Source organism: Anomaloglossus baeobatrachus, chromosome 5, assembly GCF_048569485.1.
Source record: "Anomaloglossus baeobatrachus isolate aAnoBae1 chromosome 5, aAnoBae1.hap1, whole genome shotgun sequence".
Lineage (NCBI taxonomy): Eukaryota > Metazoa > Chordata > Amphibia > Anura > Aromobatidae > Anomaloglossus > Anomaloglossus baeobatrachus.
In genome coordinates this window covers 329,387,721-329,407,533 of record NC_134357.1, presented here as the reverse complement: position 1 = coordinate 329,407,533, position 19,813 = coordinate 329,387,721, and the positions used below count along the sequence as shown (strand labels likewise).

Sequence of the window (19,813 nt, the reverse complement as noted above, 5' to 3'; positions counted from 1 at the left end):
TTTGTGATGCCACCCACGGTGCATGGTAAGATAGGGTACCACCGCTGCAGTTGGGGACGCCCCGTGGTGGTAGTATGGCAGCATGGTGTTTTAACCCCTCCGTGGGTAGGGGTTTTTTTCCCCGGGAGCCCGGTGATGGTAGAGTACTGGTGCCGTTGGGGTTAGGAGAAGGGTTTTTTCAGTGTACTCACTCAGTCCAGAAATAATCACACCGACAGCTTGTAAACCAGAGTTCCGAGCACCACTGCAGCTGGGAAGGAGCACGCTTGGGTCCTTGTCCTTGGTGTTGCGGTTAATCTGTGACCCTTTCCTTGGCACCTGTGTTTTCCTCTTTGGACCCTCAAGTCTGAAACTTTTCAGGTCCCGCTCACCAGTGTGGCTAACGGGTTCACGCGGATTTCTTTGGACTGTATAGGGAAAGTCCTATCCCATCGGTGCGCTAGTACCCCGATTTTGTAACGGGTTGGAGATGACACTTGAAGTCTTCACCCCCGTCGAGTAAATTACCGGGACGCATGAAGCTACTTCCCGGTCTAGGGTCCACGTACCCCGTCGTGCCCTGGCCCCTGCCCGGTGATAGCTCAAGGCCGCCGCTGCCCTCCTCGGCAGTCCGTGCCCCCTGACACTATCCCCTGCGACCTGGGTTCCAGCTCCTACCAGGCCCAGACCTACGTCTGCCACCTAGTACTCAGAAGCCCTGCTCCACCTGTGACCTCTCCTCATGAGAGTCACTTCACCTCCTTCTCCTCCCACTACCACTTCACTTCTCCTCTCACTTTTCCACTCTCCCCTACCAACCCCCCATGTGAGCGGTCCTATTCCCTTCAGGCCCGCCAATGGTGTGTCTGGTGGGTATAGTGTAAAGTGTTCCTAGGGTTTTGATTGGCTCAGCTGTTAGCAAAACCAAAGGACTAGGACCCGTAACCAAGGAGGGTGGAAACTGTGCTGAAGGGCAGATTGCACAATACCCTGGGACGACCCGATAGGCCAGGGCGTCACAAATGCTACAATACCACATTTATATAATGGTTAATAGCAGCTCTCATACGGGCAGATGCCGGCTATGTAACACAGATGTCACCTGTTGTCTGTGAAGTGGATTCAGTTCCTGAGTTTGTTACATACAACACTCAGTGACCGATGACAAAAAAGTGTGTCACAGGTTGATAAAGGGTTAAAAACACTATGCACCATAGAAAAAATAAATACAGACATTATTGTATAGAAAGTGTTATTTATACAAATGTTATTATTCTCTACAGTTGTGTCCAGTTGTGAACATTGTGCTCGACTTAACCAATGGACTTCTTATGACTGTGAACTGTAAGTTGAATCAATATATATATATAAAAGTGGTGGTCTCTTCAATAAATATTATATTTAGTATACATATGAACAATTAATATTGTTGCCATTAATGGTGTACATGCATGTTAAAATAGATTTTTACTACTTTTCGAACTTTCAGAGACTCTATATTACTTTAACAATGCATTAAATGGAACCTGTTATGTGAAAATACCATTAACTTACAGATGTAGGGTTAATCTGCAGATTAATAGCGTTCTAAAGTTGTGCGGCCACCACACTGAGAGCTCGGCTGCAGGGAGGAAATCTTATTATTGCTGGCAATCTCTGGCTTTCAGTCGTGGAGGCATGGCCGGCGCAGTTTCAGTCACAGCTCAGTACATAATGAGAGGCAGCTGTAAACACGCCCTCCAGGAATGACTGACAGCTGCCCCTGCATTGTATCTCCAAATTCAACGCAAAATGACACTTCTATTGTCTCCTGCTGTCTGAGAACTATTAAACCCCATGAATTGAATCTCTCATAAAAGCACACATCTGCAAATCAGAAGTCTCAAAGACCTACAGCAAAATTTGATGGCAAAAGGCCCTGAAGTCTCAGTTTGCACAATGAGTTGTCCAATAAGTTGTATACTACTTGTAATTGCTGAAAGTCTCAATGCCCAAGCTACAAGATGTAAGATGTACACCTCTACTGTCCCAAAAAGCATAGAAAAGGTTATGTCTAATATGCTGAAAAACTATTAGAAAAATACTCCTTATAGCCATAAAATACATTTTACCAGGGGTCCACAGTGTAATGTGACCCCACGGATAGCTCAAACGCCATAACATAATTCAAATGCAGAGAGGACAATGAATTTTTAAAGTGCAAAACTAGAAATGTCAATTTATTATGAAATAGTGACAAAAATAGTTAAAATACACACATATTAAAATCTTAGAGAAAAGACGGATGATAGATAGCTATGATGTAGTCACATAGTGAACATGAGTATACAATCAAGGTATAAATATCCAAATGTGAGTAAATAAAAAACAGACCACAGGATTATTAATATACAGTATATTCAATGGATTACTACATACATCTTAATATCTCTATATATAGTCAATGGTTGTTAGGTTCCCCCAGTCTGTACAGCAGTAGAGAGTATCATACCCACTATGCAAGCAGAGTGTGGACAGTGCCGAACTTATACGCAGGAAAGTAAGCGGCTGCTCCCAGAATAAGGACCTCAGCAAGCCCAAGCTAAGCCAACCATGGGCTATATACAGAGATATTGAGTGGTATTGTGGTATGCCATTGGATATATATTAATAACCTTGTGGTCTGTTTGTTATTTACCCACATTTGGGGATTTATACCTTGATTGTATGCTCATTTTCACTATGTGGCTACATTAAGGCTATCTATCATCTGGCTGCTCTCTCAAATTTTAATGTCTATGTATTTTAACTATAGTCATTTCTATTTGCACTTTAAAAACTTGTTGTCCTCTATGCATTTGAAAAACTAAGCCACAGAGTTTTCTTTTAATTCTGTTCTGTTGAGAAAGGAAACAAAACTAGAACTCTTTTGGCCTATGGATTAATGGAATGTCTGCTGGAGAAAGAATGAGAACACCCTGCCTACAGTAAAGCATGGTAGTGGCTCAGTGATCCTGTTGGGCTGTCTTGCTTCCTCTAAAAGTTATAATCTGTAGCATATGGATGGGAAGATTAATTTAAAGTATCAAGAAATCCTAAAACTAAACTTCAAGCTTTCTGTAGGAATGCTGAACTTTAGGGGTCATTAGACATCTCAATAGAACAATGATCAGATTCAAGGTATATCTAAAAGCTCACCAAGGCTTGATTTCAGAATAAGTATTGGAAGATTCAGAAGTGGCTGACAGTTTCCTGACCTGAACTCAAAAGAAAAGTGTTTGTGACATTTGAAAAAAAGCAGGTACGAACCCAAGAATATTGGTGGATTAAACCCTGTTGCTAAAGAGGAATGGTCTAAGGCGGGCTTTACACGTTACGACATCGGTAACGATATATCGTCGGGGTCATGTCGTTGGTGACGCACATCCGACACCGTTACCGACATCGCAGCGTGTAAACCCTAGGAGCGACGATCACCGATCGCAAAAACGTCAAAAATTGTTGATCGGTGACACGTCGCTCCTTTTCATAATATCGCTGCTGCTGGTACGATGTTGTTTGGCGTTCCTGCGGCAGCACACATCACTGTGTGTGACACCGCAGGAACGACAAAGATCTCCTTACCTGCCTCCACCGACAATGCGGAAGGTAGGAGGTGGGCGGGATGTTATGTCCCGCTCATCTCTGCCCCTCCGCTTCTATTGGCCGGCCGCTTAGTGACGTCGCTGTGACGCTGAACGCACCTCCCCGTTGAAGAAGGGATTGTTCGGTGGTCACAGCGACGTCGCCAACAAGGTATGTGCGTGTGAAGCTGCCGTAGCGATAATGTTCGCTACTGCAGCGATCACCACATATCGCACCAACGACGGGGGCGGGTGTTATCGCGCTCGACATCGCTAGCAATTGCTAGCGATGTCACAGCGTGTAAAGCCCACCTAAGATTAATCATGAATGCTTCCAGAAGCTTTCGGCAGCAGGTCATAACAGAGGGCATAACATGAGGGCATTGTACCATTCTGAAACGGCAGTAATAATTAAAAGTTGCATGTTAAGTTGAATTTGGAGAACCATTTGTTAAATTACCTGTGTTGAGCTATTTACATTCTTCTTGTTTGATTTATTTATTGCAGAAAGTTTGTAAATGTTGCTAATAAGCCTAATTTTCAGTAGGAGTTTAATAACTTTGATTGGAAACAGCACATAGTATGATGCCACCTGTTGTTAAAAGTGCTATAGTTAAGTGCCCCCCACCCGCTTCTGTGCTTAAAGAGGGTCTTTCACCAATTTGAGTGTGTTAAACTGGCCACATCATGGCTTCAAAACTGAATAAAACATAGGCCTCGATACAACCTTGAATTTGCACCTTTTTTGTCTAATTTTGTTGTGTTTTTTTGTGTTTGTTGAGCTGTTTTTTAAGTCTAAATAATATAATACTATGGGTTTTTTTGTTTGTTTTTTTTTCTGTTTTAGGGCTCTTTTCCACTTGCGTACCACTTCCGATATGAGAGCATTGGAAGCGATATGCTAATTACTCTCTGCTGAGAGCGTCAGCCAAGGGTTATACGACTGTGATGCGATTTTGCAATCGTATTACTGCTTCGGAGAAGAGGGAGGGAGCACTTTCTCCCCATCTCCTCTGCTGTCTGTCTCGGCGTGCACCCCCACTGCACCCGGATGACATGCGAGTGCAGTGCGATGTTTCACATGCTCCCATAGACTTGTATGCTGGTGGTGAGCTGAGAATCGAATGCTGCGATTGCACCGAGGGCAAGATTTGTGTGGAGAAATAACAGGAAAGAGGAAACTGCCTCATTCATTAACACTGGTGCGAGTGCGATCCGATGTTTTTATCGGATTGCACTCGCACATGAAAATCGCAGATGGAAAAGAGCCCTTATGGGCACAATTTAGCTATTCTAAATGAGTTTTCCTGATTCATTAATTTTGGCTTTTTGGAAAGTTGCTAAATTTGTCACAACTGCACTCCAGCACCCCCCTGGAGTGATTTTATGCATGTTACTACAAAAGTACCATTCTTTACAAAATGTTGAAGAAGAGGCGACTTTTTGCTCAAAAACCCAATTTTTTACTTTTTGCAAAATTCATTAACCGCATATGCCATTTTGATTAATTTGGACAACTAACTGTTAGAGTAAACCAGAAGAGAGACTTCAAAATAAATCAGCCGCAGCTGCCCCGGGACTGTCGCATCCATTATGCGGCAGTACCGGAGTGTCCCCAGCTCTTCTAGATGCCGTGATGTAGTGGCGATCCAGGTAATAAGGAGTTAATGGCAGCGGATCACCGCCACTAAGTCCAGGCTTGATCATGGCAGCGTCTATGAGACAGCTTACATGATCAACCCGTAAGTAAAGTGAAAAAACACACACACCAAAAAATCCTTTATTTTAAATAAAACACAAAAAAGCTCCTGGTTCACCCGTTTATTAACCCCCCCCGAAACACACCGCTCCGGCGTAATCCACGTCCTGCGATGCCTGCATCCAGCCGCGACTGACACACAGCGCTGAATGCAGCCTCGCAAGGAGACAGACAGCAGAGAGGTAATTACAGGGCATTTCCCACGGCCGGTAATGTGAACTCACTACCGCTCAGGAGAAATGCAGCATGTGCTCACAGGGACTCTATCTATCTATCTATCTATCTATCTATCCCTTTATATAGTATCTATCTATTCTTCTATATATCCCTCTATCTATCTATCCTCTATCTATCTATCTATCTATCTATCTATCTATCTATCTATCCCTCTATCTATCTATCTATCTATCTATCTATCTATCTATCTATCTATCTATCTATCTATCTATCTATCCCTCTATCCATCTATCTATCTATCTATCTATCTATCTATCTATCTATTCTTCTATCTATCCCTCTGTCTGTCTATCTATCTATCCTTCTATCTATCCCTCTGTCTGTCTATCTATTCTTCTATCTATTCTTCTGTATATTTCTCTATCTCAGAATGAAATGACTTTTCTTTTTTTTTTTCAATGTGCTTTATTGCATTGAATGCAATAAAGCAAATGTACCAACCCGCACGCGGCAATACCGCGAACAATACCGCGGTAAAACTGCAGCAAACCGCATGCGGTATTCGGGTGAGGTTTGCCGCGGTTTTTTTACCGCGGGTGCGGTAATCTTTCAATGCCTGCGGAATTTTCTTGAGAAATTCCATTTTCCAGTGCGCACATAGCCTTACTGTTCTGTTGCTTCAGAATTTTCTTTCCCAACTATGGCTGAAGAGTTGGACATTCAGCCCCGTGATATATATCAGTACTTCATGCTGCACCTTAGCTGCAAAATAATATCTAAAATTCATAGCTGCTGCATTGTGACTGTGCACAAGATCACAGAATACATAAATATTGGTTTATTTGACCACTATGGGGTCTATTATGAAATGCTGCTGATATTGCCAATTTAACACTGCAAAATCAACATTTTCAAAAAATTCTGCAGTGATCAATAATTTTTGCTGCAATGTTGTAGAATTATATGATACTGTGCACACACCAGCTAATATTGGGAACTATAGAAAGTAAAATTTTTTAAAAGAAATTAGATTAATATATCATTTTCTATAATATATTGGAAATGTATAATTTCAAAAGTGGAAAAAGTTGTAACATTCGTTATCACCTCTAGTGGGCAGTGTCTGTATTCACAATACAGTATAATTATCTGCCTACTATTACAGGCATGAGGATATGACAGGTATGAGGCATGCCTTCATTATCTGTGGCAGGTCCCCAATAACTGATTAATGGCTTTCTCTTCCACCAGTTATTAATTGTCTGTGCAGAAATTCTCTGATCACTTAACAGCAGCTCATACTAAGTAATAGTGATGAGCAAGCTGCTCAATCGTGCAACAGGATGCTTAAGATGCTCCGTACTTGAGTATCTTGTTGGTGCTTGATATGCTCAATTTCACAGCCGGCATATTCCCTCTCACATTTTACTGGATGTCCCTAATCGGAGGGTCAGGCCAAGAGAGGAGAAAATGGAGAGAAATAGAGGGAGAGAGATCTCATCCCTGGCCCTCCTGTTAGGGGTTCCGGAAAATGCTCGAGTTTCCCATAGAATTCCGTTATGCTCGTTATTCAAGTCAAGCTCAATTTCCCGGCCGGCCTTCACCCTCTCACATTTTTCCGGAAGTCCCTAACCAGAGGGGCAGGCCGACAGAGGGGAGAAAGAGAGGGAGACGGAGATCTCATCCCTAGCCCTCCTGTTAGAAGGTTCCGGAAAAATGCTCGAGTTTTCCATAGACTTCTGATATGCTCATTATTCGAGTCAAACCCATCAGAGCGTCCTACCTGCTCAATTCGGGTAACGAGCACTCGAGCATTTTGCTGCTCCCTCATCACTACTAAGTAATTGTACCACTTTAGTGGGGGAGGGGTGTACAACATGCCACCCAGGGGGAACATGCCTGCCTTTGATTGCAACTCACATATATTTTATATGTCATGTTGTGAGAACCGCATTGGGTAAGTAATAATAATGTGTATTGCCAAGACAAAGTACTCAAAATATTGGAATAATGGTGGTCTCACCATTAAAACCACAATGGATAAATCTGCATATTTGCATGAATTCTCCTTGAGCATCAACACTGTATAAAAGGTTTCCTATTCTCCAAAGAGGAAGCCCTGGAAGTACAACTGCCAACGATCAAATATTTATAGCATACACCATTGATATGCCATAAATGTCCTAGATAGTAATGCCTCCTTAAATATTATTGTGGTCTATGGGATTCATTCAGTCTGACTGCTTGACCATCAAACAAGAAAAGCTTGTGAATCCCTGGTTCTTTATTTAGGGAAAGGGTCACCAGTGTCATTGCCAGCCTCGTTTACTGCCCTATGTCATTATTGTTGGAGCACAAATTGTCCTTTGATATTTTATCCTTAAATACATTTTGTCACTTTCTGAAATGAATTGTAGACTATATTTCTTCTTTATTTTTGAACAGCGTTGGTCCCCCTTGGATTAATTGGCAGTATTCAGTATACGGTATCGAGTCTTCCAATAATTACTGGGCAGTTCATTGAACTGGATTTAAATGTAAGTTAAGTCTCAGGTAAATATACCAATGTACCAATGTTCTGTCCACATCTGATGATAAAACACGGTGACTACGCTTAGATCTCCAGTATGCATGGTGAACAAAGATTGACTTTCTAGTTTGGAAACCATTGATGGAAGAATAAAATAATGACATATCTGTAAGATATCTGTAAGGGGTGGGCAGACCCCTTACAAAGAAGTGCAGTGTTTCCCCCTGAAGATACCCCCGCTGGGGTAGACAAAGCTGTTGATGTTTTATGTTGATGTTTTATTGTAATTGTACTGTATAGCTGGGTTCCCCTAGTGGCCGGGTGGGACGGCTGTCCCCATAGAAACTGTGCAGGAGGGAGGAGGAGCCGGCAGCTTAGGGGGAAGGGAGAGAAGTGTGTGTGTGAGGAAGGCAGTTGATTCCGGGACGGGGGAGAAGGAACAGCCAGGGGCAGAGTGTGGAGCTGAGTGGGCAGAAAGAAAGAAAGAAAGAAAGAAGGAAAGAAGAGAAGAAGTGTCCTCAAGGGTGAAGCAGAATTGGTGTGGGTCCAGTCTGTGTTAGCCGGAGTGGGAGCCTAGGTGAAGTGGAGTAGCCGGGCACATCCCCACTAGAGGAGACAACAAGGAAAGATTTCCCCGGACAGGAATTGTGACCGTGCGCTACAAAATCCGTGCATTGAGCTGTCTGTGAAACTCTGTGCAATAAAGATGTCATTTGGTTTATCTGATCCCTGCCTGAAGAGTCTTCCTGCGGCTGAAAGTATGCTCTTTTCCACCACACTCTGCCCCACAGAACAATCCCCTGTCCCAATAGTGACGGCGGAGCCGGGGGTTGGCCTGATAGAAAAAGGGGCCACTACTACAATCCCCGAGGCACCCCTGGCACCCCGTTACATGTGGCGTAGTCGGCAGGATCCGGATTATTGGCGAAGGGTCCCGATTCCATGGTGGGAAGAAGAAGTGGTGCCTAAGGTGTTGGACCGGGCACAAGATGGCGGCAAGATGGCCGCCGTCTGCACGAACACAGTGAGCGCGCGAAGAATTGGCGCCAAAAGAAAAGCCTGGGGCTGGCCGGTGAAGAAAAAGAAGTGCGGAGTGCGCCGCTCAAAGAGGGGAGGTGCTGGCCCCAGGATGATGCTGAAGACATGTGAAGTGGGCGGCGTTACAGGAAAAAAGAAGAGCCGCCTCGGCCAGGTCGATTTAATGTGCGAGACTGGGGGTGGAGTGTATCCAAGAGCGGGAAAAGAAGGCCCGCCTCCACCTTCCACAGCATCTCCACCTGTCCCGGCGCCATTGCAAGAAACGCCAACCCAGAGACCTCCAACCCACACAGCAGTTCCGGCCCCGGAAGAGCAACCTGCCCGGGAGCTAGAAGAAGATGAGTGGGGATTCTTTTGGGAGCCGGTGAAGCCGACACCCCTGACTCAGCGAAAGTCCCCACCGCCTGAACCCGATCCGGTGCAGGAAAGGTTACTGGCCGAGACCGTGGCCCGCGAGATGATGGCCGGTCCCCTTAGCGACGAGTTTGATCGGCAGTGCACCGTTGGCACCGTGGTCAAATTCAATCAGGCGGAGGGCTATGGATTCATTGAGGACGAAGAGACCGGTGACCATTTCTTCTACAACCGGGTTAACCTGGACACTGAGGGTTTACCACAGCGCCTTCATACGCTGTACCCGGGAGAAAAGGTGAAGTTCTGGAGAGAAGTGGGATGCCGGGGCCTATTTGTGGTAGGAGTGACCCGGATGCCCACTGCACAAGAGGCCGCACAGTGGCAGCAAGAGATCGAATGGGAAGAGTGTCAGTACCGGAGACGTACACAACAGAGACCGGTGCTGGCTGAGATTTCCCGGCCGAGAAACACGCTGGCGGTGTCGCCAGAAGTCATGACAGGACTGAGTGCTGACCCAGAAAAGGGGACACCGGCGGTGTTAGCGATCCACCAGAGCATGGTCACACACCCGGTGATCGTCGTGGGTAGTTCCCAGCCGTCCCGTTCAGCGACCCCGTCACCCCCGTCGGGGGTTGAAGAGGCAAAACCGGAGACAGAGGCGCCAGAACCACCAGACAACTACGAACCGTTCCGGAGTTTGCGCCGCTTGCCAGGTCAGTCCCTATCTGATTATGTGAGGGCTCAGCGGGCCGAATGGCAGCGTGCTTACCACCCCGTGTGACCCGCAATGACCGGAGGTAATGGACCTGTTTGTGTTGAGTACCGGCATTGTTAAAAGAGCCGGAAAAAGTTCCACAGTTTGTAACCATGTTTAAGCTACCGAGCCCGGAAGGAGCCTGATGCTGGACTGAGCCAGGGGCTCCCTCTGTGTTGTTAACGGAGACTTTACTGTTTGTACTCCTACCTACAAAGACCGGGAGTGCTGTGAAAACCTCCGGGCAGAAGACCAGCCAAGACCGGGAGTGCTGTAACGGCCTCCGGGCACACTGTCTACAAAGACCGGGAGCTCCCCGGAGGGACTCCGGGCGCAGAACTTGTGCGCTCAGGGGTTGACTTTGTTTATGAAGGTTTTAAAGTTTTATCCAAAGTTTGCCTTGCTGCTAAATTGTGTTTTACAGGTTCGAGCCTTGCCGGGAGGCTTAGGCAGAAAGAAGGGAGGAATGTAAGGGGTGGGCAGACCCCTTACAAAGAAGTGCAGTGTTTCCCCCTGAAGATACCCCCGCTGGGGTAGACAAAGCTGTTGATGTTTTATGTTGATGTTTTATTGTAATTGTACTGTATAGCTGGGTTCCCCTAGTGGCCGGGTGGGACGGCTGTCCCCATAGAAACTGTGCAGGAGGGAGGAGGAGCCGGCAGCTTAGGGGGAAGGGAGAGAAGTGTGTGTGTGAGGAAGGCAGTTGATTCCGGGACGGGGGAGAAGGAACAGCCAGGGGCAGAGTGTGGAGCTGAGTGGGCAGAAAGAAAGAAAGAAAGAAAGAAGGAAAGAAGAGAAGAAGTGTCCTCAAGGGTGAAGCAGAATTGGTGTGGGTCCAGTCTGTGTTAGCCGGAGTGGGAGCCTAGGTGAAGTGGAGTAGCCGGGCACATCCCCACTAGAGGAGACAACAAGGAAAGATTTCCCCGGACAGGAATTGTGACCGTGCGCTACAAAATCCGTGCATTGAGCTGTCTGTGAAACTCTGTGCAATAAAGATGTCATTTGGTTTATCTGATCCCTGCCTGAAGAGTCTTCCTGCGGCTGAAAGTATGCTCTTTTCCACCACACTCTGCCCCACAGAACAATCCCCTGTCCCAATAGTGACGGCGGAGCCGGGGGTTGGCCTGATAGAAAAAGGGGCCACTACTACAATCCCCGAGGCACCCCTGGCACCCCGTTACATATCTCTTTACAGTTCTCCTTCAGTATAGGGTAATATAGTTTACCGATGAAGTCTAAAGGCCGCTTTACACACTACGACATCGCTAAAGCGATGTCGTTGGGGTCACGGAATTTATGACGCACATCCGGCCGCGTTAGCCATGTCGTTGCGTGTGACACCTATGAGCGATTTTGAATTGTTGCAAAAACGTTCAAAATCACTAATCGGTGACATCCCTCCCTATTCCCCCGATTTTGTGCGCCAGGGGCAGCAATTTGCCCTTGACGCACAAACGATGGGGGCGGGTACGCACGCTAGTGATCTCGCTAGCAAGATCGCAGCGTGTAAAGCGGCCCTAAAACAAACACATAGAATTTATTGCATTCGGTATGCCCTAGGTAACTTTCAAACCCCTTCCTCCCAGAAGAGGTTATTTACCTAAGTGCATTATTAGACCTGATGAAGCTCATGTATTTACATTGAAAATCCGTAGCAGAATTGGTTTATACTGATATTTGACTTAGCATTTTTACAATATACAAGTATTCTGAAATGGATTTTAAAAGTAAGTACACCGGCCTCATCAGGTCTAAGAGATCTATTTAATTATATAAGCATGTTTTATTGTGAAATCTGGAGTCGTCGTGTTTAATCTTTAAAAAGTGAAATATAGTGATGTTCTTCTAAAGGATATTTATTTTCTCATAGACAGTGGTAAGTCAGCTGGGAGGTGGCCTTATTGATTATCCTCTTGGAAACAATGAGCAAATAGTTTTGCCACCAATGAGAGAAGCATCTGAATCTCAACTCGGTCTTTCTGCCAATTTCCTGGGATCTGTTTTAACTGCCCTGCAAAAAGAGGGCCTGATGGACATTGAATTAACAAATGGAGATGTGAGTACATTTAGAAATTGCAATGATAAATCAGAGCCCTAGTTTTATTCTAATTGCTATTTAAAGGGAACCTGTCAGGTCCCACATGCCCTGCCACCAACCAGCATTTATATATTTATTATTAAATACTCTGTCTAACGAGCCTATTGTCACAATGATTTTGGGATAGTGGGAACTGGAGCTACAAAGCTGTCATTCATGCTAGGAGGCGCTATGATATGCCAAATATCATGAATACTCCTGATTGTGGAGATGCCTGAGTCTCCTTCCTGGCCATGCTCTTGATCAGTCCTGATCTGATTCCCCCACCCCCCAGGGAGTCCACACATAGCCCCTATATAAAGTATGACCCTCCAAAGAGCCTCTATATACAGTATAAGCCACAGACAGTCCCCCTATTTACAGTATGAACCCCCACATAGTCCCTCTATATACAGTGTGAGCCCAATCACAGCCCTCTCTATATACAGTGTGAGTCCACACACATTCCTTATATACAGTATATGCACATCCCTACACTGTCCCCCAATTTACAGTTTTATATGTGAAGGAAGGAAACCGGAATATGCCGCGCTGACATCAAACATCAAGAAGTTGATTAATTTCTCTTTTATTAACTCAGGTCTATGTGTTTCGGAGGATGCAGCCTCCTTCTTCAGGACAATTATTATAGAAAAAAAATCAACCTTAACCTCCTTAACCTTTCTATAATAATTGTCCTGAAGAAGGAGCCTGTGTCCTCCGAAACGAGTGGACCTGAGTTAATAAAAGAGAAATTAATCAACTTCTGGATGTTTGTCAGCACGGCATATCCCGGTTTCCTTCCTTCACATCTGTAACACGTTACTTCGGGGCTGCAGCAGATGCCATTTTATGCCTTTGTAGGAGTTGTATGGGGAGATAAGGTATGCACACCAGTGACTATGGAAGGGGAATACATGGAATAGCAGAAACTGCTGTGTGAATACTGACATGAAAAATTCAATAGCTATTTGTAAGAATGAAATGTGAAAAATGGAACCTGCATTACTGCCATGAATATATGAATAAAGAGAAATTTAGCTACTGAATTGATCAATGCAGAAGAGCCCCAACACTACGCCAAAGTATTTCTCTACGTTGGGGTCCCTAGCTTGTGTGTGTCCTCTCATGCAGTTAAAAAACTTACCGTGTATGGGACGCTGAGACCCAGGCTATATATGCGTATAATGTGGATTGGCAATAGGTGTGTATGGGGAGGGTTCACAAACGAAAAACTACTAACATTAAGGAATAACGTTTGGAACTCCATTCTATGTCTGAACTGGGTGCAAAAAACCTAAAAAACATCACTATGGGGAGATAAGGTATGCACACCAGTGACTATGGAAGGGGAATACATGGAATAGCAGAAACTGCTGTGTGAATACTGACATGAAAAATTCAATAGCTATTTGTAAGAATGAAATGTGAAAAATGGAACCTGCATTACTGCCATGAATATATGAATAAAGAGAAATTTAGCTACTGAATTGATCAATGCAGAAGAGCCCCAACACTACGCCAAAGTATTTCTCTACGTTGGGGTCCCTAGCTTGTGTGTGTCCTCTCATGCAGTTAAAAAACTTACCGTGTATGGGACGCTGAGACCAAGGCTATATATGCGTATAATGTGGATTGGCAATAGGTGTGTATGGGGAGGGTTCACAAACGAAAAACTACTAACATTAAGGAATAACGTTTGGAACTCCATTCTATGTCTGAACTGGGTGCAAAAAACCTAAAAAACATCACTATGGGGAGATAAGGTATGCACACCAGTGACTATGGAAGGGGAATACATGGAATAGCAGAAACTGCTGTGTGAATACTGACATGAAAAATTCAATAGCTATTTGTAAGAATGAAATGTGAAAAATGGAACCTGCATTACTGCCATGAATATATGAATAAAGAGAAATTTAGCTACTGAATTGATCAATGCAGAAGAGCCCCAACACTACGCCAAAGTATTTCTCTACGTTGGGGTCCCTAGCTTGTGTGTGTCCTCTCATGCAGTTAAAAAACTTACCGTGTATGGGACGCTGAGACCCAGGCTATATATGCGTATAATGTGGATTGGCAATAGGTGTGTATGGGGAGGGTTCACAAACGAAAAACTACTAACATTAAGGAATAACGTTTGGAACTCCATTCTATGTCTGAACTGGGTGCAAAAAACCTAAAAAACATCACTATGGGGAGATAAGGTATGCACACCAGTGACTATGGAAGGGGAATACATGGAATAGCAGAAACTGCTGTGTGAATACTGACATGAAAAATTCAATAGCTATTTGTAAGAATGAAATGTGAAAAATGGAACCTGCATTACTGCCATGAATATATGAATAAAGAGAAATTTAGCTACTGAATTGATCAATGCAGAAGAGCCCCAACACTACGCCAAAGTATTTCTCTACGTTGGGGTCCCTAGCTTGTGTGTGTCCTCTCATGCAGTTAAAAAACTTACCGTGTATGGGACGCTGAGACCCAGGCTATATATGCGTATAATGTGGATTGGCAATAGGTGTGTATGGGGAGGGTTCACAAACGAAAAACTACTAACATTAAGGAATAACGTTTGGAACTCCATTCTATGTCTGAACTGGGTGCAAAAAACCTAAAAAACATCACTATGGGGAGATAAGGTATGCACACCAGTGACTATGGAAGGGGAATACATGGAATAGCAGAAACTGCTGTGTGAATACTGACATGAAAAATTCAATAGCTATTTGTAAGAATGAAATGTGAAAAATGGAACCTGCATTACTGCCATGAATATATGAATAAAGAGAAATTTAGCTACTGAATTGATCAATGCAGAAGAGCCCCAACACTACGCCAAAGTATTTCTCTACGTTGGGGTCCCTAGCTTGTGTGTGTCCTCTCATGCAGTTAAAAAACTTACCGTGTATGGGACGCTGAGACCCAGGCTATATATGCGTATAATGTGGATTGGCAATAGGTGTGTATGGGGAGGGTTCACAAACGAAAAACTACTAACATTAAGGAATAACGTTTGGAACTCCATTCTATGTCTGAACTGGGTGCAAAAAACCTAAAAAACATCACTATGGGGAGATAAGGTATGCACACCAGTGACTATGGAAGGGGAATACATGGAATAGCAGAAACTGCTGTGTGAATACTGACATGAAAAATTCAATAGCTATTTGTAAGAATGAAATGTGAAAAATGGAACCTGCATTACTGCCATGAATATATGAATAATACAGCAGTTCTGCTATTCCATGTATTCCCCTTCCATAGTCACTGGTGTGCATACCTTATCTCCCCATAGTGATGTTTTTTAGGTTTTTTGCACCCAGTTCAGACATAGAATGGAGTTCCATATATAGCCTGGGTCTCAGCGTCCCATACACGGTAAGTTTTTTAACTGCATGAGAGGACACACACAAGCTAGGGACCCCAACGTAGAGAAATACTTTGGCGTAGTGTTGGGGCTCTTCTGCATTGATCAATTCAGTAGCTAAATTTCTCTTTATTCATATATTCATGGCAGTAATGCAGGTTCCATTTTTCACATTTCATTCTTACAAATAGCTATTGAATTTTTCATGTCAGTATTCACACAGCAGTTTCTGCTATTCCATGTATTCCCCTTCCATAGTCACTGGTGTGCATACCTTATCTCCCCATAGTGATGTTTTTTAGGTTTTTTGCACCCAGTTCAGACATAGAATGGAGTTCCAAACGTTATTCCTTAATGTTAGTAGTTTTTCGTTTGTGAACCCTCCCCATACACACCTATTGCCAATCCACATTATACGCATATATAGCCTGGGTCTCAGCGTCCCATACACGGTAAGTTTTTTAACTGCATGAGAGGACACACACAAGCTAGGGACCCCAACGTAGAGAAATACTTTGGCGTAGTGTTGGGGCTCTTCTGCATTGATCAATTCAGTAGCTAAATTTCTCTTTATTCATATATTCATGGCAGTAATGCAGGTTCCATTTTTCACATTTCATTCTTACAAATAGCTATTGAATTTTTCATGTCAGTATTCACACAGCAGTTTCTGCTATTCCATGTATTCCCCTTCCATAGTCACTGGTGTGCATACCTTATCTCCCCATAGTGATGTTTTTTAGGTTTTTTGCACCCAGTTCAGACATAGAATGGAGTTCCAAACGTTATTCCTTAATGTTAGTAGTTTTTCGTTTGTGAACCCTCCCCATACACACCTATTGCCAATCCACATTATACGCATATATAGCCTGGGTCTCAGCGTCCCATACACGGTAAGTTTTTTAACTGCATGAGAGGACACACACAAGCTAGGGACCCCAACGTAGAGAAATACTTTGGCGTAGTGTTGGGGCTCTTCTGCATTGATCAATTCAGTAGCTAAATTTCTCTTTATTCATATATTCATGGCAGTAATGCAGGTTCCATTTTTCACATTTCATTCTTACAAATAGCTATTGAATTTTTCATGTCAGTATTCACACAGCAGTTTCTGCTATTCCATGTATTCCCCTTCCATAGTCACTGGTGTGCATACCTTATCTCCCCATAGTGATGTTTTTTAGGTTTTTTGCACCCAGTTTAGACATAGAATGGAGTTCCAAACGTTATTCCTTAATGTTTGTAGGAGTTGTGACTGGCACAACTTCTACAGGTGAGTACCCTACCTGTTTGTCTTATCATATCCCACCAGATAAGACTCTATCTGCGCTTCTTTATCCACAGCATACTTCTATACCCCAATTTGCAGTATAAGCCCACACAGTGCCCGTATATAAAGTTTAAGCTCACACAGTCCCTCTATATACAGTATAAGCCCCCACACAGTCCCCTTATTTACAGTATGATCCCCCACTCATTTCTTCTATACATAGTATGAGTCCACACACAGTCCCCCTATTTACAGAATAAACCCACACATAGTCAACCTATTTACAGTATGAGCTCTCGCATAGCCCCTTAGCATAGCCCCTTATATACAGGATGAACCCTTATATAGCCGCCTATTTACAGTATGAGCCCCCACATATCCCCTTATATACAGTATAAGACCCCACATAACCCCCTATATACAGTATTAGACCATACATAATCTACCTATATACAGTATTGTCTGCACATAGTCTACCTATATATAGTATGGGACCCTACGTAGCCCCCTGTATACAGTATGGGTCTTCACATTGCCCCCTACATACAATGTGAGCCCCCACATGGGCTCCATATATGCAGTGAGTCCCCACATTTACATAATTTACCTATATACACTATTAGCCCCCACATAGTCCTCTATATATAGCATGAGCCCTTACATAGCCTTTCTTTTTACAGAATAAGCCCTCACATATGCCCCAATACACATGCACACATCCTATACACATATACAAAACCACTTATACTCACCCTGCTCCCATTCCTCCAGCATTTTGCTTTGGTCTCCACACATCATCACTGTGTTAGTCACACAAGCTGATTGGTGGAAGAAGGAGCCACCTTCGCTTCCACCAATGTATTCCCACTATCTACATCCTGAGGCTGTGGATAGTGATTTTAGGTGGCAATGTAAGGCATTGAGCGATGATGACGAGTGGGGGAGAGCATGGTGTGGCCTGTGGACCACTATTTTCAGCCCTTTGGCTGTCTTGGTCTGCGAGCTGGACTGGAACAGCTAGATGGCCACTTGTGGCCCATGGACTGCATTTTACCCAGCTCTGACATAATATAATCAGGGAGGCGTCTGATTGGATCACAATTTGTTCTGCAGCACAACAATGACCTTAAACATACAACCAAGATTTATTTTCAGTGTAACGAAGGAGTCCTGGAAGTGATTACATGACTATTGGTAGCATTTTGTATATTCTTCCCATGTTTCTATGGGTTTACTCTGGGTTCTCTGATTTCCTCCCAGGTTCCCAAAATATAACTGATAGGGAATCTAGATTGTGAGCCCTAATGGATTTTAAAACTGCTTTTGGGCATCTTCTTAATTGGCATTTTACATTTTTTTTAAACTCCAATATATAAAAAAGAAATCGCTAACTACTAAAGATATCCAGGTAACCTGCAAGCCCCAACGTGGAGCACATTAGAGGGCAGCAGACCTAGGTGAAGGAAACAGAGCCTGGGATACCCAGGACAGCTGTGTTACAACATGACCAAAGAACAGACTTGATGATGTAGAGACTCAAGGGGACTTTGCACGAGACGATCTATCGTGCGATAGATCGTCGTTCACGGTTTTTGTGACGCATATCCGGCATCGCTTGCGACGTCGGCCTATGTGACACCTCCTAGCGACGCAGTATCGCTCACAAATCGTGAGTCGTGTACTCGTCGCTAGGTTTCATAAAATTGTTTAAAAATCATGGCGCCGGTTGTTCATCGTTCCCGTGGCATCACACGTCGCTCCGTGTGACACCACGGGAACGATGAACATCGCTTACCTGCGTCCCGCATCTCCCGCTGGCTATGCGGAAGGAAGGAGGTGGGCCGGCCGCATCTCCGCCTCTCCGCTTCTATTGGCCGGCCGCCGTGTGACGTCGCTGTGACGCCGAACATCCCTCCCACTTCAGGAAGTGGATGTTCGCCGCCTTTAGCGACGTCGCACGGGAGGTAAGTACATGTGACAGGGGTTTAACGACTTTGTGCACCACGGGCAATCACTTGCCCGTGACGCACAAACGACGGGGGCGGGTACGATCGATCGTGAAATCGCACAATCGATCATACCGTGTAAAGCAGGCATTAGACTCTGTGGGGGTCATATTTGCTACAAAAACAGTTAGTGGTTTCTTCAGTATATATTGGAGTTTAAAAAAAATAAATGTAAAATTACAATTGAGAAGATGCCCCAAAACTAATTTTAAAATGCTAAAAAAATATACAACTGCACTCAGGAAGTGACCTAAGAAATTATACAATTATAAAAATGATGATTTTGGAAATACAATGCCGGCCTTTCCTGAATAGTCTTCCTATTGAAAATCTTGGCTGGTTACCCTGCCTCAAAAAAACGTTGTGTGTACATATCCCTAGTTTGTGATTCAACCAGTTTGAGTGTTCTCCCTTGATGCTGTCCAGCGAAACCTGCCACTGCTCGCAGCATCAGGCAAATCACAGTTAGGCCCAGGGTGCGATGACATCTCTGTTCTGAACCATCAATGAAGCAGAAAAAGTAGACAAACTTGATGTGCTTACATCTGTTGTAGTATACTTGAAGTGATGTGGACATTTTTAGCTTTATTTAAATTGCTTATAAGAATATTTTTTATTTAACACTAATTAACTGGCCATTTGTCACATACAGGTACCAGGGATTCCACCACTTACTACAACGGTTCTCGGTGGAATAATTCCAAAGGTAGGAAGAAACACTAATAAGTTATGCTTTTGTGACGCCCTGGCAAAACCAGGTAGTCACATAGAACAGGCCCCCACATAACACCTTCCCTCACCGGGTTACATCTAGCCAACCAAACCCTAGTCATCCCCCCAGGGTAAGAAAGACACACCAGTGGGCGGGACCAGGCGGATGGAGAACGCCCA

General features: G+C 44.1%; 1 protein-coding gene across 1 annotated transcript in view; it reads left to right on the top strand.

Moving 5' to 3' along the window:
- Positions 1-19,813, top strand: part of LOC142310070 (BPI fold-containing family B member 4-like) — a 126,321-nt gene that overhangs the window by 84,387 nt on the left and 22,121 nt on the right. The window contains exons 6-9 of the mRNA XM_075347538.1: positions 1,263-1,323; positions 7,963-8,054; positions 12,064-12,249; positions 19,575-19,628. Of these exons, the coding sequence (XP_075203653.1) occupies positions 1,263-1,323; positions 7,963-8,054; positions 12,064-12,249; positions 19,575-19,628 (393 nt within the window). The remainder of the gene's footprint in view (positions 1-1,262; positions 1,324-7,962; positions 8,055-12,063; positions 12,250-19,574; positions 19,629-19,813) is intronic.